At 39.5% G+C, this 24,507-nt stretch overlaps 2 protein-coding genes across 6 annotated transcripts in view; both read right to left on the bottom strand.

The window, feature by feature from the left end:
- The window catches only part of LOC101157827 (pleckstrin homology domain-containing family G member 3), a 33,591-nt gene extending 26,505 nt beyond the window's left edge, over window positions 1-7,086 (bottom strand). For 3 of the 5 annotated variants that reach the window (XM_078942662.1, XM_078942661.1, XM_078942660.1), the window contains exons 1-2: window positions 6,951-7,086; window positions 5,124-5,175 (exon numbers count right to left, since the gene is read on the bottom strand). In XM_078942662.1, the coding sequence (XP_078798788.1) occupies window positions 5,124-5,172 (49 nt within the window). In that variant the 5' untranslated portion in view covers window positions 5,173-5,175; window positions 6,951-7,086. Of the gene's footprint in view, window positions 1-2,653; window positions 2,794-5,123; window positions 5,176-6,950 lie in introns of those variants that run through there. The other 2 variants (XM_078942664.1, XM_078942663.1) reach the window with 1 other exon arrangement.
- A 3,279-nt stretch (window positions 7,087-10,365) lies between these two features.
- Window positions 10,366-21,440, bottom strand: LOC144990086 (uncharacterized). Its single transcript, XM_078942668.1, has 5 exons — window positions 21,262-21,440; window positions 17,080-17,388; window positions 16,334-16,612; window positions 10,912-11,049; window positions 10,366-10,765 (listed from the first exon to the last, which is right to left on the bottom strand). Exons 1-5 carry the CDS (start codon window positions 21,308-21,310, stop codon window positions 10,728-10,730), a joined length of 813 nt encoding a protein of 270 aa, XP_078798794.1. The 5' UTR covers window positions 21,311-21,440; the 3' UTR covers window positions 10,366-10,727.
- Between the last annotated feature and the right edge of the window lie 3,067 nt (window positions 21,441-24,507).

Below are 24,507 nucleotides of genomic sequence, written 5' to 3' on the forward strand. Positions count from 1 at the left end.
GATGAAAAATTGTGGCTTGTGCCCAGCCAGAAATATGAGACCAAGTCTTTCATATATTGGAATAGAGCTGTGACAGAAAAAGCCCGCTTTGACCAAGCCTATTCCAACTGTGAGTAGGCTTGCAGTAGTAATGGGTAGTGACAGTCCAGTGTAAACACTGTATAGCATATTTAAAAACCCACGTTCAGCACACTATTGAACACCCCACTCAAGCCTGATGTGTACGTAACAGCACACAGCACCAACCTCAATCACCAGGAACAATGTGGGGCTCAGTGTCTTGTTCAAGGATACTTCAACACATGTGTAGACAAGGTAGGAACCAAACCAGGGATCTTCAAAACAGAGGTTGACCGCTCTACCTTTGCACCACGGCCACACCATGATGCATCATTGAAGAAACAATCTTAGCTAGAGGTGTGTGGTAAACCAGGTGCCAGAAATGGTCAAAGTTGGTTTGATTTGGACATCAGGGTACCTTGTTCTCTTTGGACATGTTCAGTTCAACACTTTGATTTAGTTTCTTTCACACTGCACTTTTGAGGATGGTTATTTCCCAACACAAGTGCTGACAAACAAAAAATAAACAAAGAAAATGAATATTCCTTTTTTTTATTTCCAATAAACACATCTATTGACGACATGCTTACCAACACTTTGCTGATTCTTACTAACTGAACTTGAGTTCGAGAATGGAGTTTTAATGCACCAGCTGATGTCACTTACTCACCTTGGTTCACTTTTGCACTTTGGTCTGCTGAATAAACGGAACTGAACTTTAAGAGGAACCAAGGTTAATTTGTTTAGTCTGCACCAAAGGGCCATCTCACACTAATAAACTGTAACAAACCCAAATATGTCTATCCAATCATCCGTCCATCCATCTTCTAAACCACCTTAACCCCTTTCTCTTTTGTTAGCAAGTTTAAGCTAACCCAGTTAAGAGCTGTCTTCAGAAGTGGGCCAACAGTGAGCTCAAGCTCAGTATGAAAATCATAAAACCACTATTACTGCTTGGGTACCATATACCAAAGGTATACCATCGGTTATAAACATCCCACGAAACATGCATTTCTTAAAATAGCTTACCCTAAAATCACAAAACAAACCATCACTATGATCTATTTGAAAAGAAATCAAAATAAAAAGACTAAAGTTCCTTTTTTTGGTAACTGCAAGACCTTACTCCCTTTTCCATTGGTGGGTGGTGAACCAATAAAGAGCTCATGAACCAACGACCCTTATAGGCTCCTAAAAGTCCTCGTTATTCTTGACAATTTTTACACTAAGAGCTTTGGATTTTATGAATAATACTACTAAGAATGCTCCTAATTTTGCATTAGGTTCAACTTTTGGCTTTTGCAAGCTTTGTTAATTCCTTGATGTTATTTTAATGTTGGTTTCTTTGATGTTAGTTAGAATCAAACTTACATCAAATGTACAATATTTTTGTAATACTTTAGAGTACCATCAATAGTGATGAGCGGAAGATTAGTTGCTCTTATTTTTGCTCTCTTCAGGAGTAGCAATAGAAAACGGTATAAGGCTCTGTGCGGTTTCATCAATGGTAGTGGCTCTTAAAAGTTCAATAAAACAAAGAAACAAATCTAATGTCTGACAAGGTAGAAGAACCAGTTTAAATTTATGGTGACATATGTGTTAGTAACACTTAAATATTAATACTTGTATTCCAGATGTCTGTTCAGGGTTAGTAATCATTTTACCCTAAATGTACAATATTGCCAAAGTAAATAAATAAAAACAATTTGCAACAGCATGCATGGTGATTTATTTTTACAGTAATAACAGTTGCAATCTATTCTAACAGTTGGTAAAAAGTCAATACAACTAAAAAACTGTTAATATAAGGCATTTTGTGATTACATTCAACAATGATGAAATGTACTTCTATTGCTGGGTAACCAAAACACTGCCATAGCTAATAAAAATTAACCAGCTTATCAGAAATGTGATGGTTAAAGTCAAATTAAATATGATTCATGACTTATAAGAGTCTTATAAGCAACAGATACTGGCCCTGCCCTCAAAGTCCTAAAAGGTGACTTTACCTGGCTAATGTACCTGCGCAATAAAAACCAGAAAAACTGGTGGAACCCACTAAAGACTCGCCTAAATCTTAAAAGTTACCTGAATGAGTAATAAATCAGTCTCAACCATTTCATGTTTTCTGTGTTATATAACACAGGCTGGTGCAGCCAGCTTGGTTCCTGAGGCTATAATGAGGCATCTGACGCAAGGTGAGCTATAAGTACAGCACACACACTCACGTGAACACACACACGATGCAGAAACAATCCCAAATAATCAGATCAATATCTTAAATATTGCTTCCAGTTCTGAGAGGCATGTTGTTACTACGGCAACAGCAACCATCAAAGTTATGACCTTCTGGATTAGATGTTCTTTGCCCTGCAGCACAACCCTGTCTACTTAAAGAACAAAAGTCCTCTCATTTTGTCAGAGCACCATGGACTCAATCTTTTCCACCCTAAAAAATCAACAACAACCCTATGTACATTTAGAGCACAGATTCTGCTGACCCCATGTTTATCTGCCAGGACTTCAGGACAAAGTCGCGTTTGACGTCAAACAATTTGCAGATTTTAGAAGTGGCTTTGAAATTCCAGCTTACCTTCAGGTGAGCATATTCTTCAGGGCAGAAAAACAACAAAAAGTCAGCCTAAAACCAGAATAACGCAGGAACAAGCCTCCTCAGGTCTGTTCAGTTAAGGAGAAAGAGCCTGCAGCTCTAATAGGAGGGGGCGGGGTTTAATCCAATTAGTCTCAGGGTGAGGAGCAGCCGCCTTTTGGACACAACATGAGTTGTATCCACGATACACACAAGTAGATGCACCAGAAGTAACTCGGGTCTTCAGACTGGATTTGGATACTCTGTGTTTTTGTCCACTGTCCACATCAAGTGTGCCGGATTTTGACTGCAGTGGTGGTGCGGCGCATCGCGGACTATTTGTTACGTAACAAATAGTCCGCTTTTTGTGAGAAAGGCGATCCAAATAAGAAAAAAAACAAGAATTCAGGACTAAAAACTGGTTAATATGTATTGCTTTTGTAAGTGACCATGGTATAAGCAGGTTAATGGCCTTGTGTGCATTATTACTTTTTAACGCACTTTACTTAAAAAGTAATAACGCACACTTTGTCGGCCATTAACCCTTACTTTACACGTTGCCTTAAATGTATGCAAAAAAGGTCAGGCATTCTGCAGGTGTAGGTTCAGCTCCAACAAACAGAGCTCTGAAGACACCCGTTCTTTGTCCCACAGACGGACGAGAGCACTGCCGGTTCCCTCCACCGCAGAGGAAAAAAAAGACTGCTCACATCCACGCAGACAAAGACCGATCTGTGATGAGCCGGGACTGCACCGAACAGCGAACCAGCTACAAATCCTGGATCTGATACTAGAAGGATCTTGACTCTGGAGTTATGGATCCAAACACATGATATCCCTCACGGGTAGTAAATAACGGAAACATTAATTAAAACATGACAACCCTCATAGTAAAAAAGTACTGGTAATTATTGCTCTAATAAAAAATACAAAACATAATTCTCCAAAAACATTTTAAATTTCAGAATAAACTTTTTTTTACTTCTAAAACTCTATTTTTGTTTCTTTACAGAAAACTAATGTGAGTAAATTGGAATACAGAATTAATGTGTTTTATCTCTCTAGGCACAGGCTTTTAAGAACTTTTAAACTTTAAATATCGTATTTATTCTTTACTTTAAAGGAAAAGCCTAATTCCAGAGGGGGGGTACCATGCTGGTTAAAGAGCATAAGTGTTGCAGTTGGGAGATAATTAAAACAAAAGAGTATTTAAAATGACAGCATTCCTAGTATGGAACCCTGATGAACACCTACAGCGGTCTGAAAAGTCAGTTTAATGACAATAAAGCTTAAAGTTTTGTGTATAAAAAAACCAAGTTAGATAGTGTTTATAAGAAGCGAGACTTTCATGAGCAACCCGGGGGAATATGCATCAAAGCCAACTATTTTCTAGGATGTAAAGAACCGCATCTCATCAGAATGAAAGTGTCATGTGAATACATTTTTTTAGTTAACATTTTTAACATTTTTATAGAACTGCTTTGTTAAATTCACAATTTAAAGAAGAAGTCAAAAGGATTTAATGTAATGTTCATCCTTTGATTTCATTTATTATTTAAATACGCCATGGTCTTGTTGTTTCCTGCAAAGAAAATGCCTGGAGGAGGCTAATAAAGAAAGAAAATATAAAATGACAGGATTGCTAGAAAGGAACTGTGATGAACACCTCCTGGTGCATCCAAGGGGCCAAAAAAAGCCTCAAACTTTTTTATTTATTACAAAAATAAAAATCAACAGTTAGATTCAGTTAATGAGAACCAAGAACCTGATATGCAGCCAGACATATTTAAAGTAAATAATTATCATGATAATTTATTGATTTAATTATCAATTTTTTACATGTCTTATATTTTTATTTGGCTACATGAACACATGTTTAAAGGAGGAATCAAAAAATGACTTGCTGCAATGTTCGTTCTTAAATTTCTACAGATTTGTTGCTATTAAAACACTCTAAGGTCTTGTTGTTTCCAACAAATGACACCTGCCTGGAGGAGGCTAGAAGGGAAATAATATATTTATTAAATGGCAGTATTCCTAGTAAGGTACTCTGATGAACACCTCACGATGTCGTAAAGGTGTATTTAAAGACCAAAAAAAACATAAAACCTGTTTTCTAGAATTAAAAGGAACAACATGTTATGAACAGAATGACTTATTATTTTAATCAGCATTTTTTTTACACTTTTTGCATTTTTGTTTTGTTATTTATACACCAAAGTAGAAAAATCAAATTAGTTTCCTGTAATGTCTAATCTTTGGTTTCCTCCGTGTTGTTGCCATTACAACACTCCTATGTCTTGTTTTTTTCCTACACAAAACAAGAGGGGAGATTGACTATCACAACACAAAGACAGTAAATGTGTGTGTGTGTGTGTGTGTTGTCAAACTGGACATAGAGGAAGGCGAGGATGCATTCAGGCGACTGATGACTGTAAACATTTCTCACCAAGAAGAAGGTGAGGCTTCTTACCTTCACTCCTTCGTTCAAGGGAGGACGAGCTGCGAGATCCTTCAGGCATCACCTGTCTCAAACACACACAAGGGGCATGGATGAGGGCTTGAAGGAGAACAGGAATAACAGACAAGCCAATCGCAGACAAAGATATGATTGATGGAAAGTCATATCTCTAGTCAACACAAAGACGTGGGGAGGGATCGTAGGATACGTTTTCAGCAGTGTCAGCAGTCTGTTAAATGGAGGCAAAACAAAGAAAGTTCATCACAGTTTCTGCTGTCAGACGGGATTCCTAACATCTCATCAACCACGATTTCATTTTCCGTGTAACCTTTCTTTTACCATCTGAAAGAAATAATCTGATAAAATTCTAAACAAAAGTATTTGATGATCATTTTATATTTATGAGTTCCTTTAATAGTTAATCCAACATCTAGAACTATTTCGGCAATCTAAGGATCAGTCATGGCACTTATAGAGTAAAAACAATGCATCAGAACGTAAAACAATGTAAAGAATATAGGAGCTAAGGTTCCTGTTCTAAAAGAAGCTAAAGGAGAATTTCAACATACAGACTTTTTCAATAAATAAAACTCTTTGCAACAATTTGAAGAAATACTCAGAAATGCAATTTTAAGATTACTTTCCTTTAAATATGTTCTCCATCATCAGACAAAAGCCACATAAACATGTCAAAAACACAATTTATTTATAGAAGTGGGTATTTAAATATTTAAAGTATGAATATATATGTGAAGCTTTTGACATATGGAAGTAAAAATATCAGATATTAGTGAATCCTAAAATAGGGTGGAGTGAATTAGTACCACTGCAGGGCAGCAAAACAGGTTGGTTATGAATGTTTAGTATTCTTTATGATATTTTGCATGAATTTAATGATCAGTATAAAAGATCTCTAATCTGCAAGAAAGCTTGCTTTGGGCAGCTCTACATTTATTCGACAACAAATACGTTTGGGATGCTCCCTGAAAGACTTCATATCACATTTCTCTCTGTTGTTTTCCTCCAGACTATTTGAACGTGAACAATTGCCTCTGAGATCATTGCTGGGGGCTTTTTTATGGTGTGTTCAAACACGCTCAAGTGCTCCAGAAAAACAAAATCCTTCTTGTTTTTTTTTTCTAAGTTACATTGAAAAAGATTTAGTTGCATCACAGCAAATGTTAGCTAACAGAGTCTTATCAGTCTTAATTTAGGCGATATTAGCGTTTTTAGGGGTTATAACCACACATAAGGCTCGTCTGAAAATATATGCAACATTTTAAGAACTGTTAAAAGCCAAAGAAATGTATATTGTGGTTGACTGAAACTCTATTTTCCGACCCGCTAACCTTACTTTAAAATGCTCACCTGTATGATTTTATTTTATTCCTGAATCTGTCAGTAACAAGAAACTCCGACAGTCATTTAAACGTTCATACTACACTAAAATGGACAGTTTTATTTAAAATATCTGCAGAATTAAAGACGGGCTTTTTAACAAAAACTCATCATTATTTATTTGCGATAAATTAACCAATTCTGTCCGAAATCCACGTCGCGTTAATGTAAAGCTTTTCTGTCGTAAATTCGAGTTTACGCCCCACCTAAGGCATAATCTTCAACCTGCAGATAGTTTTTATTAAACTCAGAGTGATGGTTGAGTGAAGTGGAAACTATTACAGCAGCTCGGTGGTCTTCACGCGGTTTAGGTCACATTACAACTGGACCGGGTCAGACCCGGACTTCCGTGTCTCACGGGTGCGGATCCAGCTGTGTGACAGCTGGAGCGAAACTACAAAACGGACGAACAAAGCAAGCAAAGGACGTGCAGGAGCTCACCTGACCGCAGGTTTATGTACCAGCTTGGAATCAATCCTCGTAAATCTACTCCTCTGCAAGTTCAGACAATCTAATCTTTTCGGTTTCCTTGCTGTCTGATAGTTGAAGTGCCGCCGCCCCTTGCGCATGCGCCCCGTTTTCAAAAAAATAAAAGGCTAAAAATGTGCATTAATGGTGAATAAATATAAGATAATACACGTGCCCCCTCAAAATGACTCTTGTTTTCCTTCTTTTTTGTGGAAAACTAGACCCGAAAAGAATATATCCAAGTAGACGCGTGGATCTTATCAAATAATCAAACCTAAAACAAAGATGCAGTTTGGTCAGAGTAGAGAGGAGGGCAGTAAATCACCACAAAAAGGTGCTATGCATAAGTTATCTTCCTTTCAAAAGTACTTTCAAAAAAAAAAAAATGTGCTGCAGAGAACAAGTCTAAAAAATAGAAAAGCAATTCTACAAATGTATTTAAAAAAACAGTTAGAGAAAAATAAATGTTTATCAAACAGAAATAATTACTCCATGAGGGACTCTCACCCAGCAAATGCAAACGCTTAAAGATGCAAAAACTAAAATTGTAAAAGAGTAGTTGAAGGAACAAACTAGTTTAAGCATCAGTTGACTTTAAACCTGCAATGTCAGATTAGTGTTCAATTACCAGAACATTTCTTTCAAACAAACCTAAGATAAATTAGTTTAGAGCCAGATGTGGTTCCTAAAGAGCTCACTGGTTATGGGGATAAGTGTGTTTCCAGCCTGGTTTCTAAACAACGGGTTGACTTCTAAAAAGCGTACTTCAAAAGAGTAGCCTATAAATAAGTATGGAACACTATTCTTAAGAAGAAACTCAATGGAAAGTGAACTGTCCATCCATCAAATAATGTTTACCAAGAGATATTATAAAAAGAAACAAAAATCTGGAAACAAGGAATTCCACTCAAGCATTCAAAAGGGAAAATAAGCTTTAAAAAATATAGAAAAACTTAAAATTAAATGTTATTCAGTCCAATAACCGGTATCATTTTGCCAGTTCTATAGATTTCTGTTCCTAGTTGTAGTTTATTTTGATTACAGTGACAACTATATATTATCTAAGCAGAAACGTTATGTTTTAGAACAAAATATGAACAAATAAGAATACAATGTTAGTACAAGTTGGCCCAATCTTAATAAATCCTTATCAAATCTAAAACTAGCACTTATTCCAGAACATAAATCAACATTTCTGTTTCCAAAATAATTAAAATAAATACCAGTCTAACTTTTCAACATTCATGGTAAAATCATCCAAATTTACTTTGGAGTTTCCAGAGAAATATAGACATACATATACAAATAGCAGGTCGAAAAAGTATGTGGCAGTCACAGATTCCGCACACAGGGCCTATTATTATCATTGTTGTTTGGTTCTATATGTGTGTTTGATATTTGTAATTGTTTTTTTATTGCACATATAAATGTGAATTTCTGTAAACTGAAAAATGTGCTATAAAGTTTATTGGGGGGGAAAAAGTCAATGATTCTGGAAGTTGTTCTACATAAAATTAACAATCTCCAAGCAGAACGTTTTTTTAAATCCTTAAAAATTGTTCAGATGGAAAACAAATAAATGTTATGTTATGTCTGCATGTCGCCACTAGATGTCACTGATGTTCCTAGTTAGAATAGATGCTTCAAGTCTTGAACCTTGTAATATATGGAAGCATATGTTTCTCATAATTCAAAATAAAAATCAATACCGAAAATTTCAAAATGAAGCTGCAGCCGTTGACCCAAAAACTAAGATGAACAATCAATCCGCCAAATGGCTTTTTCTTTTTCTTCTTCAACACTGCTCATATTGTCACTTAATTAAAATGATAAAGAAAATGGTATTTAACATTTCATTTTCAAAAAGTTATCTGGTAAAAGTGTAGCAAAATTTAATTAGAAATATCTAATTTGACAAATAAAATGGATGAACAGAAATGCTTTTTTCATTTTCACAATGTAACTGCAACAACGGACTCAAAAATAAAATTAAAAATCAATCCCCCAAAAAGCTTTTTCATTTTCTACTTAAACATCGCTCATTCCATGGCGTAATTAATTAATTAATTTTCCCTCTCGCAAAAAAAGTTGCATAATTAATTTACCGTCAGCAGTTCCTTGGGAGAGGCGAAACATTCCTTATCCACTTTTCCTCCTCTTCCATTATTTCAAGGTAGGATGTCTCACCGTAATAAGCAGTTTTGAGATGTTTGCATAGTTCTTTGTTTTAATTTCGAAGTTGTTCGTTCTCCTTTTCCAGTTGGAGGATTTTTTCTTCCAACTCGAGATCTTCTGGTGGGAGGGTTTCCTCCACCTCTTCCATTTTTTGACGGATCATCTCACTCTCGTACGTAATCCGTTGGAATTGAAGATCTGATTAGAGAACTGAGTCCTTAATGTTTGATTAGTGACTTCCATTTTGGACTCTGGCTGCACATGTAGGTTATACATGTTGGGTTTGGTATCGTAATGTCCCTGATTGTTGGTAAAATGTCTGTGAGTACTGCAGAGATTTCCAACACTGTGGGGGTTCTGAGTGAAGTTCTGACCAGAAAAGTCTTGATTGTGTCCTCTGTGGCGCAGTGGTTAGCGCTCTTGCCTCACAGCAAGAAAGCCTCCGGTTCAAGTCCCGGCTGGGGGATGTCAGATACTATATCAACGGGGGACATTTCTGTGTGGAGTTTGCATGTTCCCTCCATGCGTGGGTTTTCTCCGGGGTCTCCGGCTTCCTCCCACCATCCAAAAACATGCTTCATAGGTTAATTGGCAACTCTAAATTGTCCACAGGTGTGAGTGTGTGAATGGGTGTGTGTTTGTGGACATTCTACCCTGCGACAGACTGGCGACCTGTCCAGGTTATCCCCTGCCTTTGCCCACAAGTGGCCGGGATAGGCTCCAGCAGCCCTGTGACCCCAAAAGGGAAAAATGGTCAAGAAAATGAATGAATGAATGTGTCCTCTGTAAGAAGCCATTGGTGCAATGATGAAATGCAAAATATTTGTGTTTTTTGTGAATGACAGTAAATATTTGCAAGTGAGATTCGCTGAAGAAAGGCTTTGAAGAGTAGAGTGAAGTTCCAGAGAATTTGCTCAAAACAGCTGTAAGTCTTTGAAAAATTTCTGTTTGCTTTAAGTCAGAAAATTCCTGAAGCCTAGCAACAGCTGGAGTTAATTCACCATTCTACTCTCGCTGCATCCTGTGATACTACAACAAAACCTTTCCACCAATAAGTTCATTTCCTGTCCTGAAACTTGCTGCCTTTGAGAGCAACTCAACCGATTTACAGTTTCTGCTACCAGACACCATCCACTGGAATAAAATACTTTTGTATTTGGCCACAATTAGAAAAAAAGAAAAAGAAAAAAAAAAACTCCAACAGAGAACTTCATTTTAAAGGCTGTAAATATTTTATGCAACAGAACAAAACATTACAAATGATAAACAACATAATTTCTTGTAATGCAGAATAGAAATGTAAACAATATGTTCTTAAGGTAAAGAGAGTTAAAAGCTCCAAAAATGTAAACACTGGAGCTAAAGATGCAATGTTACATTTTTAAAAAAGTTCCAACAGAGAATCCTGCATCTCCATCGACTTTATGTCAGAACAGAATAAAAAAATCTAATAATAGAAAAAAAACAATCAGCAAACTGAATGTATCTGCAATAATGTAATAAAATTGTTAACAAATTGAAAAGAAAAATTGTCTAATATTTTTTTCTGCAAAAGTGCTTTCCTGGATCTCTTCTTCACAGGGCGTCTTCATCATCTTCCTCAATGGTTCTTCCTGTAGAAACACAAATTAGAAGATCAAGCAGTTTTTAAAGATCAAATCTTTCTGATTCCACCTTCAGTTATTGATATAAGTAGAGAGAAACAGGAAATGCCATCATCCACATCAGAAGATGATGAATAGTAAAAGAGTGAAAGTACTTGTTGTAGTTCTCTGGTCCTCGTTCTCTTTGGTTCTCCTCCTGTACATGTAGACCAAAGCTGCAACCACACCCAGAAACATCAACACCACCTTCATCACAGCTCCAACGATGATGATGAAGTTGTGACCAGAAAGATCTGCAGACAAAAGATTTACCAACATCAACTAAACAGATGTGTATGGATTATACATTCAAAACTTTGTCTTTGTGGATAAAGATGTAATAAAAGTTAAGTTAGAAGATTCAAAAACTGTATGATGTGAGTTCGTTGTTGTTTTAAGACGTTAAGAGGAGAAAATCATTGTGCGCTAAGACGCTGTCACTTTAACCCAATGCACCATGGGAGATGTAGTGGAAAAATCCGCCGACCGCAGAAAGACAAGCGTCTCTGAGCTTCATTGTTTTGTTCACTTGTTCCACGGTCTGAAACCGGATTCTGTGGAAAGCTAAAGACGAGCTTTAGCTCGTATTTTTGTTAGAACTGAGAGACTTATGAGCTAAATCGAAACAAGGAAGTGAAAACTTTAACCACTTCTGATTGGTCAGACTGATGACGTGTGATTAAGACTCCAAGAATGATTGGTGGAGACAGTTAGAGGGGCGGGACTTTTCCTAAAACAGAGCTTAAGCTGCAGCTAAATCGCGGTACCGTCATTCTTATCAAAATGTCTTTAATTCAATCAAATAAACACAAAGAATTTTACGATCTTTCATATTCCTAACTTCTCAGTGTTTAATCAGGGTTTGTTTGGATGAACACAGAGCTGATGTCCTGGAGATGGAAAATGTTTTTAGATCAGTTAATAAGGGCAATTTCCCACACTGCACACTGATCATCTCTCACGGCACACTGGTTGAAAAACACTGGTCTAGATGAACCAACTCCCAATGTTAAAGTGCCTAGGATAGCACAAGGGTTACAGAGACAAAGTTTTTAGTTCTCCTCAAGGAAGTTTTATTTCCTCTTTACAAAGATATCTTTAACTCAGATCCATTCAAGAAGGTTTTCTTCACCCTAAGGTAAAAAAAATGCTTTTAATGGTAAACATTTCTTTGAAGTTTCTCAGCAAACATGAACTTTAAACAATCAAACATGGATGACAAAGTCAAAAGACTGACAGAACAAGAATTAAAAAATATTTTAAGTTAATCCTTGTGCAATTTTAGGCACTTAAACATTGGGAGTGGGGTCATCTGAACCCCACAAGACAGTGACACTGAACCTTTTTTCTTCAATAAATTGTGATCTTCACTGGTGTCCATGGATTGCATGAAATCCTTCCACCTCTATCCACCTTTGTCATGGAAGGGAGAACACATCAATGTAAGGATGGGGTCATCTAAGATAGCACAAGGGTTAAAGGGATTGTCTTGAGAAAACCAGCTCATGAAAAAGCTCACTGTTCTCAGATTTGTTTTAAAAAGCTTCTTTCTTCCAAAACACTTCTCATGAGTTTTGTCTGTCAACTTCTTTCCAACCATCAAAGGTGAAAACTTCTTCCAAAGCCTCACAGAAAGTGATCAAGTAGAACCTAGAGAGCTCACAGCCCCCGTAAACCTGTATAACCCATAATTCACCTGCAGACCACCTAACGCTGGTCTTTCTAGCAGATCATACATCAGTCTTTCATGGAGCAAATAGCAGCAGAGCTGCAGAACAACCAACAAGCAACACTCTGATCATTGAGCCACAACACTGTTAAAACAACAAAGAACCTGCAGGATCAGCAGAGACTCACACAACAACACAACTGACTCTTCAGACATGTGCAGAAAACAACAAATGAAAAAACTCAACAACAAAAAAAAAAGAACAAAACAACTCTCCACATCTCCCTTTGGTTAAATATATGTAATCATTATTATGTCTAAACCAACAATTCAATCTAGAGAATCAAAGTCAGGTAAGGTTAACATTTGTAAAACAAACTTTTTAGGGGAGAGGATTCCCAGTCCTCTCGCTCCGTCCCTTTTAGTCGCCTTTTACGACACGCAGGGAATACGTTGGGAGTATTCTTTTTTGACCCCCCTAACCACAGGGGATGGAAAAGAGTAATATGGAAAAGAGTAAGGTGATGAGGTGTAGGAGGTTAAAGGGTGAACGTAGATTGAATGTGGCATTAAATGGGGAGTTGTTGGAAGAGGTAGAGTGTTTTCAGTATTTGGGTTCGTGTGTCTGTGTGGATGGTGGAATAGGGGGAGAGGAAGAGTTTAGAATGAACAAAGTACGAAAGATATGGGGGGGAATGAAGAGAGTGTTTGAATGTAGGTCACTGGGAAAGGATGCAAAAAGGAGATTGTATGAGGGTGTGGTGGTGCCTCCAGCGTTATATGGGGCTGAAACATGGAGTCTGAAAGTGGCAGAAAAGAGGAAGCTGAATGTAGTTGAGATGAGATTTTTGAGGAGTATGTGTGGTGTGACGCGTATGGATCGTGTGAGAAATGAAGTTATCCGAGAGAAAACTGGTGTGATGCGAGAGTTGGCCTATAGAGCAGGGCAAAAGGCACTGGGATGGTTTGGACATGTTGAAAGAATGGAAAGGGAGCGTTTGGTGAAAAAGGTATAAGAATCTGATGTGAGTAGAGTGAGAATGAGAGGAATACCACGAAAAGGATGGAGAGAGGGTGTAAAAAGAGCGGTAAATGCAAGAGGGATGACTGTGGTGCAGGGGAGAGAGGCTGCTCAGGACAGGGATGGGTGGAGAGAGTTTGTGTATGAATGAATGGATGGGTGTGGTAGAGGTCTGGTCTTGGGATGAAGGGGAAACCAGCCTTGGCTGAGGCCCTGCTGTGGAGGTGCCCACACTGGATTGTGCAGCTGACCCTGGTGCAGTTTGGTGTGGCTTAGACCAGGCCTTAGACCAGTCTCACACACACACACACACACACGCACACACTGAAGGAGGAGGGTTTGGGGAGGAGAAGGAGGGAGTTAAAATTGTGTGCCCTGTCTAGGCTACCCCACCTTGGTGGGACATAGCCTTGGTATATACATACATACATATACATTCATTTTTTTCTTATTGTTGATCAAAAAAGCAGAAATTCTTGAAAGTCACATGTTCCTCTAAAACTGCTGAGTGGTTGTAATTTATGTTTTTCTAAAATAAACTCCAAACAGGTTCTGTTATTTAAAGTATTAAACCTGCGTTAAATGAAGTGTTTTATTGAATTAAATGTTTGCTTCAATTTGTAATAATTTGTAATAAATACCTGATTCAACAGATATTTTTGATTTAATTTTTATCTTTTTCTTCTTCTGTGATGATTACATTAAATGATTGAATATATAAAATGATTATCAATATAATCAATCAATATATAACAACCAACACAAATGAGTTACTGTTCAAAGTTTAAGTTTTTACTTCACTTCATTTTCTTGATACTTTGTTAAAAACAAAAAATCTGAAATTTATATTGAAAAGTTAAAAATAGATATTTTTGATTGACATTGAATGTGTTTTAAAATGATCCACAGTGATGTTGTGTAAAAGTTTGTTTTTGTTTGAATCTGAAAATGCTGACAGAGCAAAGATTCACAGGAATCACTGAAAAGAACAGAATGTGTTTTTGTTTCTAAACTGTGAACAAATATGTGGTTAAATATGATTTGATGAAACACAATTATAAACTAAAATCCTTTAAAATGTCTTACCTGTTAGAACACAGACAGCTTCTATCTTCACTTCATCATCTTTTTTTTTCCTTTCTTTTTCTCTTTTTCTCTCTAAACTTGTTCTGTCCAACAGCTGAGCAAACAGATTAGAGCTGAAGGCTTTATGTGTTGGACAGGTTTTACTATCACAAAAAGAGGTTATATAGCTTCGAGAAACTAGAGTGTAGATTTGTATAAACCCCTTTTTGTCGTATTATTTTTTATTTATTTGTTACATTTGGTGTGTGTGGGGAGGGAGAGGGGAAGAATGTGAGGGGAGGGTGGAAGAGAGTAAAAGGAAGAAAGGTGAAAAGGTGGGGGATACAAGCACTGATTTGAATAAGTTATTATTTTAAGCTGTAACAATTATACCAGATCTGCTGGAAAGACGAATGTTACATCAAAGGTGAAAATCTGACACTAAGATGAGCGAAAAAAAACCTGTCCATCAATACACTGTAGGTAAGGAGGAGGGATGAAGCAGACAGGGAGCAGTGTGGCAGTGTGCACGTGCACGTGGGGGTGGAGATACATGCATGCTGCCGACGTGAACCGTGTGTTCATAAGGGAAGCCAGATCCTACCCAGCCAGACCAGCCAGACCAGGAGAGGGGAGGAGAGCCCCCCAGGCCAGAAGCCCCCCCAGCACCCGGACCCAGGCAGCCCGGGAGGGGGGGAGGAGGGTACCGCCCACCCCACCAGCCAGGCACAGATAGTGCCCCCCTACAGGGGCCCCCCCCAATGCCCAGAGGCACAAGCGAACCCAGTGTCCGGCCCCCAGGCCACAAGACAGGAGCGCTTAGCCGTACCAGGCGGCAGCCATGGGGGCCACTGGGCACCGGACACCGAGACAAAGGCTAGGGACAAAGCCAGGGCCCCCAGAACCCATGAGCTGGCCACCACCCGACCGGCGCCCCGTCTCCACAAGCCAGCACAGGCACGCGACCTAAGCAACCCAGGGATCGCCACGCACCCACAGCCACCCCCCATAACCCTACAACCCTACACACTACAACCCCCCCCCCCCGCCAGCCATAATATCTGAGCCCCCTCCCCAACCCTCTCAGTGCCCTCCCCTGTCTGTGATGGGGAGGGAAAGCCCCAGAGGGTCCCAGCGAGCCAGCCCCCAGGTCCGTCCCACCCATGCACTCACGCACACATACTCACAATCATCTGGTTACCCTCCCCACCCCCCGCCGCCACGCAGTAACCCCCCCCCCCCAGCCGGCCGACCCCCAGCGCCGTATGCCCGACCATTCCCGCAGCCGACAGGATACCCATAAGCCCGGCCGCCCTGAGAGGACCAGGCGGGTGAAGACTGGCCGCCCCCCCCCCGACCCCACCCATGTATGGAGGTGTGGGAGTGCTGTGTGTGTGCTGCAGGTAAAATAGGAGGTCCCCAGTGTGGGGGGCTCCACCGCTGCCAAGCCGCAAAGCCCCCCACTCCAGGGTCCCTCTGTGAGTGGTGTGTATTTGCTGTGTGTGTGCTGCTAGCATGCAGTGTGTGTGTCTAGAGAGAAAGTTAAAATTGTGGGGGGGGGCCAGCGAAAGGTGAGCACGGATGTTTCACCGTGCCCCCCTCCACCAGACCCTCTCCACAAGGCCCTAGATGAATCAGAGTGTCTAATATGCAAGTAAAAAGCGGGGAGGAGGGCGGGTGCCAACGAGAACCCAGAGAGGGTTTCTAAACTGTGAACAAATATGTGGTTAAATATGATTTGATGAAACACAATTATAAACTAAAATCCTTTAAAATGTCTTACCTGTTAGAACGTAGACAGCTTCTATCTTCACTTCATCATCTTTAACAAACTTGCAGGTGAATCTTTTGAGGTTTCCACTCTGATGTTTCACAGTCAGAACAGAATCACAGTTTGTTTGTTTTTTAACCTCAAACTCAGGATTTTTACCAGACAGTTGAGATCCTGTCTCATCCATCCAGATGATGCTGTTTTCATTACAGATATCTTCTGGTCCACAAAAACTTTTTAATGAGCATGTTAGGTCGACTCTTCCATAAACATCTGAAGGAGACAAAGAGACTAAAGAAAAACAAACAATAGAAAATAGTTTTCAGTTTATTATTTTTGTCCTTCATTGAATTTTCTATTTACATTTTTTAATGTGTGACACATTTACAGTTTTTACTAAAATCAATCAAACTGATCTGAAGTTTATCAAGTTAAACTAAAGAGGAAACTCTCAAACTCTCTGTTCACCTCATTAATCAGTGATAATCAGAGACATTGATCTTTACTGTTTATGGATTCATCAATTCAACCTATTTACTATAGAAAGAATGAAACATGTAATGATATTTTCTCCCATGAGTCGACTCTCTCACATCTCTCACACTAAACATGCTTTGTCAGCAGTTTGACCTTTCTCCAACCTAAATGATTCAATGAGTTCACATGTCAGAGTCTCTTCAGGGTTTGAGCTTTTTTTGGATCAGATCAGAATGTTGACATTCATGTAATCACAGAATTATTGAAGTCAGAATACTCACTGCTCAAAATAGTAAGGAACACATGGGCGTCATTGTGGTGATTGTTTCCAAGCCGACAGACGTATACATCAGCATCTTCATCAGTGATGTTTCTGATGAGCAGAGAGCAGTCACTGCTCACACTCAGCCTGGAAGCTCTAGCTGAACTCTGGACAACATTTTCTTTGCAGCTCATTCTTTCAAAACCAGGTTTTCCACGTCTGTAGATCAACCATTTAACATCATAGTCAGAGGATCTATTAACATTACACGGTAAATAGACGTCCTCTCCAACTTTTTTATAGATTGTCTCCAATTTCAAACTGAAACCTGCAGAAGAAACAAGAAGAAACAGAAAATTAAAAAATCAGAATCACAAACAGAATCATTGAAACCAGTCACTGTGAGGACTGTTACAAAATGGTCTGACGGTGCCACGGAAAGCCTGCGTGATGTCCTGGAAACCACAGACTGGTCTCTTCTGTATGAAACTCATGGTGACGATCTGGATAGACTAACAGACTGTGTCTCGGATTACTTTAAATTCTGCACGGACAACTCCATCCCGTCCAAGAGGGTGCGATGTTACCCGAACAACAAACCCTGGGTTACTTGTGAGCTGAAGGCCATTCTAAATGAGAAGAAGAGGGCCTTCATGGCTGGGGACCGCGTGGAGCTCATCAGAGTCCAGAAGGAGCTGAAACGCAGCCTGAAGGCCCGTACACACCGGGACGAATATTCGCCAGGCGTTATTCGCCAGCGTTTTTCGCCACGTTTTTTGTGTTCACACCCAGGCGATTTTCGCTGACGATGAGTGGAGTGAACATGCAATTTCATTCCCTGACATTAGATGGCGCTTAATGTAAAACAGAAATACTCCTGTACACAAGGTGGCGCTGCGCAACTTTACGCTTCTTAAACTCGCTTTTCCCTCAGAAGAAGAGAGCAAGTATTTACACGCTTGTCAGAATCAAACAAAGAAAACATGAATATTTCAAGCACCAGTAGCTCCAACTGGTGCTTGGTTCGGGGATGTTTTAGAATGTCCGTCATTATTGCTTCGCGGCAGTGTAGACGCTACTTGGCGTCTATCTTCTTCGCTGGTATGTGTGCTCAGCAAGGCAGTTTTGTGTTTGAGCGCCCCCAAGTTGTGTTTTACTGTAACTTCAGAAGCTCCAGACACGTGAGCAAAAGCGCCGTTCTCATTGGTCGAGTAGATTTCGACGCGACGCGTCGAAAAAAAAAAACGAACCCGAGGCGTTTTTTTTTTTTTTTGACGCTTTAACGCCTGGCGTTTTTTCGCGTCGGTGTGCACACTCTCGTTGGTGGCCTTTGTTTAGTCACGAGGCGTTAAACGTCGGCGAAAATCGCCGGCGAAATTCGTCCCGGTGTGAACAGGCCTTGAAGGTTTGATTCCAGCTCCCCCTCCCCCAGCTGTCCCCCTACTCCTCTTTTGAGTGATCAACGGTCTTCCTCTCACCTTCTAGAGCCATTAACACCTCTGCTTTCCCCACCTCCCTCCCCCAGCTGTCCTGCATGGCACCTGAACCAGTTTTTAAACAGGTTCGATACCTGCTCCCCCTCCCTCATCAGTCCACCCATTGGTCCTCTGAACGACCACTGGACTCCTTCCACTCAGCTTCCAGGGCCATCATCAGCACCTCTGAAATCCCCACCCCCTCCCCACAGCTGACATCTTTCACAGACCCTAAAACAGGCCCCACCACCCCCACCTCCCAGAATGGACTGTTCATCACTCCCACTCAGGTGAGGAGAGAGCTGGAGAGGCTTAACCAGCGAAACACTGCTGGACCTGATGGCATCAGTCCCCAGGTACTCAAGAACTGCTCCAGCCAGCTATGTGGTGTACTTCAGCACCTGTACAACCTGAGACTTAACCTTCAGAGGATCCCATTGCTGTGGAAGACTTCCTGCCTTGTCCCGGTGCCAAAGAAAAACCATCCTGAGGCCCCTAGTGACTACAGGCCTATAGCGCTGACCTCCCATGTTATGAAGGTCATGGAGCAGCTGGGGCCGTCACATCCCAGACCCCTCGTGAGCCCCTTCCAAGACCCTTTGCAGTTTGCATACCAACCCAAGGCTGGAGTGGAGGATGCACTGATATACCTGCTGCAGAGGGCATACTCCTCCCTGGAAAAGCCGAACACCACAGTGAGGATCATGTTCTTTGACTTCTCTTCAGCCTTCAACACCATCCAGCCGAGACTGATGAGGGAGAAGTTAGGGAAGATGCAGGTGGATGCCCCCCTGGTCTCGTGGATTAAGGACTACCTGACAGATCGACCTCAGTTTGTGAGACTGCAGAGCTGTGTGTCTGACACCCTGATAAGCAACACAGGAGGCCCTCAGGGAACCGTGCTGTCCCCCTTCCTATTCATCACATACACAGGTGACTTCCAGTACCACTCTGAGCTCTGTCACCTCCAGAAGTACTGCAGCTAAACGTGGCTAAGACAAAAGAGATGGTGATTGACTTTGGCAGGAGAAAGCCTTTGCCCTCCCCAGTCTGTATCGGTGGGACGGATGTGGAAATTGTCTCGTCCTACAAGTTCCTGGGTGTACATCTAGATGATAAACTGGACTGGTCCACAAACACTGAGGCGGTTTACAAGAAGGGCACGAGCAGACTTTATTTCCCGAGGAGATTCAAGTCCTTCAATGTTTGCAGTAGGATGCTCCATATGTTCTACCAGTCTGTCATGGCGAGCACCATCTTCTTTGCTGTAGTGTGTTGGGGTGCTGGCATCAAAGCAAAGGACGCCAACAGACTGAACAAACTCATTAGAAAAGCAAGGTCTGTTATTGGCTTCTAGCCTGCCAATCTGGAAGAGGTAGTGGGGGACAGACTACTGGTTAAACTGGGGACCATCATGGACAATCCCTCCCACCCCCTCTTCAGGGAGGTGGACAACCTGAGAAGCAGTTTCAGCGGCAGACTTCTACACCCCCGCTGTGCCAGAGAACGATACAGGAAGTCATTCCTGCCATCAGCCATTAGACTTCACAATTCATCTGACAGACTTGGATGTACATGAGAATTCTAGAGTTACCGACTGTATAGTTATTTTATTATTATTTTATTCAAATTTTCGTCTTTTCTTCCCTGTATATTTTGTGTCTGTGTTTGTCTTTATCCCCCTATTTCCGTAGTGCTGCTACTGCAACTAAATTTCCCTTCGGGGATCAATGAAGTTGTTCTTGAATCTTGATAAAAACGTCAGGTTTCTAAATACAGAGTAGAAATCCACAGTCTGCATACATGTTTACTTTCCTCTAATATTGACCTCATTCACATCTTTAACTCTGACATTTCCTGAATAGAATTGTGAATTCAGATGAAGTATTTATTTTTTCCTGTAATTGATGGTATTTCAAATATTTGGTCTCTTTTCAAGTTATTAGTTTGTACTTTTAGAAATGGAAAGAAACAGCTACAAACAAACCGACATTTAGATTATTTACAACCTTTTAGGCATTAAAAACTAAAGTCATTTGCAAACATTTGGTTATTTTTCTAAACTTGATTTAATTTAAACCATAAATGAAGAGAAACCTCAAATCCTTAAAAGTAAATTTGTTTAGTGCTAAAATATGAGGTCAGTAAATCCATTTCTGAAATCTGTAGCGTTAATATTTGTGTTCTTGAAAGTCTTCCTTTTATTCTCTTCCTCAATTATTTTTTACTCAACAAAACATAGATTCTTTACATGTTTATTACCATTTAGTGCAGTTTTACAGTTAAAATACCAGAAGTGATTTTAGTTTAAGGAAGTTAGTTCAGTTTTAGTAAATATTTCAACTTTTTAACTTTTCTTCACTGTGTTAACATTCTTCACCATCTTCACAGCTTCAACTGTCAGAATTCAAATATGCATTTTTGCAGCAAATGGAACTTTTATAACTGAATTGCGTATTTATTTTTATTAAAAGTTCTGTTTACAAAAACAATTACACCAACGTTTTTTTTCTTCTGAAGAAATTCTAAAATATATTTTTTTTATCAAAAACAAAACTAATAATACCTAACCAACTTTATCATTTTAATAACCTACTTTTAGAATAAACACCTTTTTATAAACAAAAAAATCATGTAATTTTAAAAATTGACCCACTATAAGTAGTAAACAACAGTTTTAAAGTTAAAGTAAGAAATATTTTTCAAAACATAAAAATAAATATTACCTCCAAACTGAAGCATGAAAATAAGGATTATTTCCAGCAGTAGAGTCATTCTTAGTTTGTTGGTTTCTCGCTGTAAATGTTCATTTCCTCTTTGATGATGACTAAATAGAAAAGAAAGACTTGGCTCCACCCACTCAATATTTTTAGTGTCAGTACATCTGTGAGTGATGTCAGAGTGAAAGGATGAATCACGGATTAAAAAATATAAAATTAAGTTTCTGAAGTTAAAAGTGAAACAAAAGAACAAAATTGATGTCTTTATATTTGAAGATAAAGCTCAATAGTTCATCAGTTTAGTATCGTAAAAAGAAAGTCTTTCTTTTTCCTGTCAGAAGTGTGAGAACAGAGGAAATGCTGTGTTTGTTCATTTCCTGTACTCACTACATTCCAGTTTTGAGCCTGTTTAGTGTCTATTTTCAATAAAGAGAGATCTTTATAGAGAAAGAAAGACCTAATAAACATGTCCATAAATCTTTGGTGGTTAGATTCTGGGTCCATGGCGTCTTGCATGTGTGAAACAAGCTCAGACCACAGATGAACAAACCCCGGAGTCTATAGACGCTGATGGAGGTCAAGGGTCAGATCATGCTAAACTATTGTTCCAGCTGGAGAACAGGGTGAAGGAGAGCGAATAAAACCGTCTAAAAAGTTAAGAAAGGAAATGTAAAATTGATTAGAAAGTGAATTTAAAAGTGGAAATATAAAAAGAAAGGTGAGCATTTTTCTATTGGTTCAGAAGAAGACTTCATGATGACTGGAGTGTGGAGTGAAGCAACAGCAGCCCAAAGTTCCTGGAAGTGAAGAAGATCTTCCAGCTAATTTAAATTAATAATGTTTTTCAGCTTTTAAAGGCAGTTTCTGAAACAATGTTTTCAAAAACATCTGCAATCTTTTAATAATATAATGCATGTAATTAAAATAACCTCTCTAACACCTATCATCTGCACATTACATCTCTTCCTGCAGTCATGGAAACAAGAGGAAGATGAAGTCATTTGTTCCTCTGATATGTAGAGGTGTTGCACTGCAGCTCTTTATTTAATACTTTCAACTGAAAGTATCTGTTTGTAACTGTTGCTATTTATTCTATTATTAATATGTCATTACACCTCACTCTTTAAAAAAAATGCATAAAAAAGTTTTTTTTTCTTACTTACACTGACACAGCTTCTAAATTACTCTCTTATTAATGGACAGTGGTGCAGTGGTTGGCGCTCTTGCCTCACTGTAAGAATGTCCCTGGTTCAAGTCCCAGCTAGGAAACAGTACACCAAAAGGAGACCTTTCTGTGTGGAGTTTGCATGTTAACCCCCGTGCATGCGTGGGGTTTCTCCAGGGACTCCCATTTCCACAAACATGCTTCATAGATTCATTAGTTACTCTAGATGTCCATAGGTGTGAGTGCATGGGTGGGTGATTGTGGCCCTGCAACAGACCTGTCCAGAGTGTCCCCAGCCTTCGCCGACAAGTGGCTTCAGCAAAAGGGACCCAAAGAATGAAATCCTTTCCCCAAAAGGGAACAAACAGCTTAGAAAATGAATGAATGTTTTTGTTATCTTTTGTTTTATGTCATGTTCTTTTTTGTGGTCTTTTGTCTACAGTCACCTATGTCATTATAATATTATGAAGCAAGTAGTTGCTTTCTTTTCATTTCATTTCAAGAAACATCCAATCAAAGACAGAAATGGAATGGTGACACAATAACATACAACTCTGTCAATGCAAGTGCATCCATAGTGTTTAAATACATAAAAAAAAACTTAATAAACATTTAATCTTTTACCCCAAATTGGGGCAAATTCTAATCCCAATGACATCATAAGCTGGTGTCATTTTCTGCAGTGATTGAGTGATTCTCATCCCATGGCCTTTTGATCAATGTGACCAGAGCAATTTCAAATCCCTCTCCGTATAAACTGGGCCTTAAAATGTAGCTTAAAAAACAGAAAAAAACAAAAAACAAAACTTCATTTTTACTGAGACAAAAAAAACTATTTTTCCTTTATATTTCTATGTTTTCAGTCATACCTATAACCCAATAGTTCAAATTTTTATTATCAAAGTTAAAGTGACATACGTATAAAGAAAGGGTGAAGTAATGTTCTGTGCTTCTGCTTGGTTTTGATCAGTGAGGAACCAGCATGACTGGCTCTTTGAGTGTTAAGGGTTGCAGACCCCCGATTTAGAAAATTCCTTTGAGATGATCCAAAGCGAGGGCCTGCCTGTGGTTTTGTATGAAGTTTAGATTGGAGGAGAAGAAGGTTTAAGATGTACAAGACATGTATGAGAGCTGTGAAACTGTATTCACACGAAACGCATCATAAGAAGGCCGTGGTGCAGAGGTAGGCACAGTCAACCTCTGATTTTAAGATTATAGGTTCAGTTCCTGCCTTTCCTGCCCATGTGTCAAGTGTTTTTGGGCAGACCCTAAACTCCACATTGCCCCTGGTTGTTCTAGGTTGATGCCAGTGTTCTGTAGCTGAGCGGCCATCAGTGTGTGAATATGTATGTGAATGGGTAAATGGAACTGTGACTGTAAAATGCTTTAGGCCTTTGAGGAAGGTAGAAAAGCGCCATGCAAGTCTATGTCAAAGACAATTATAAGGTGTGTTTACATCTGGCCAAAAGACTTAACTCTAGGCGCTAGGTGGAGCTAGGTGCTCTTTCAATGTCTTTCATTGAATTTTTTTACAGACCTGGTTCGAGAAACATCAAAGCATACGATTAGTCTCAGAAAGAGGATGGGGATCCTTAGTGCCTTAATCCTGTCTGTGAATGACCACATTGTAATCAAAGGAAAAAAACAAAAAGTTTTAAATACTTACAAGTCCTCAAAGCAGGGGAAAAATACCTAATAGACACAAGCTGAGCGCAGGACCACAATGCACACACAAAACCAAACAACCCCAGCTTGAAAAACAAAGTCACAAACTCCTAAACTCCTTCACTCAGTTTTTTTCTTCTCTTTCTCTTAGGTGTTTGTTATGGATTCTGGTGGTGTTTCTTTGGTCAGTTTCTTGTGGAGTTTTTGTGGGTTGGCTTTGGTGGCGGGTGTGGAGTTGCATGGCTCTCACTTCGCTTAATAAAACAGGTAACGACTCTTTGCACAGCTTGGAGGAGGTGGCTCTAGGAAGTTATTGGGCATTTGTCAGTAAAGCCTGCTATCTGATTGTTTGAGCAGATTACTTGTTCACTAGGTGAACACGCAGGCTGAGAAGGTAATCTCCATAAATGGCGTGTTTGAAC

This window comes from Oryzias latipes, chromosome 24, assembly GCF_053564925.1.
Source record: "Oryzias latipes strain Hd-rR chromosome 24, Olatipes_Hd-rR_3.1".
In the NCBI taxonomy this organism is placed as follows: Eukaryota; Metazoa; Chordata; class Actinopteri; order Beloniformes; family Adrianichthyidae; genus Oryzias; species Oryzias latipes.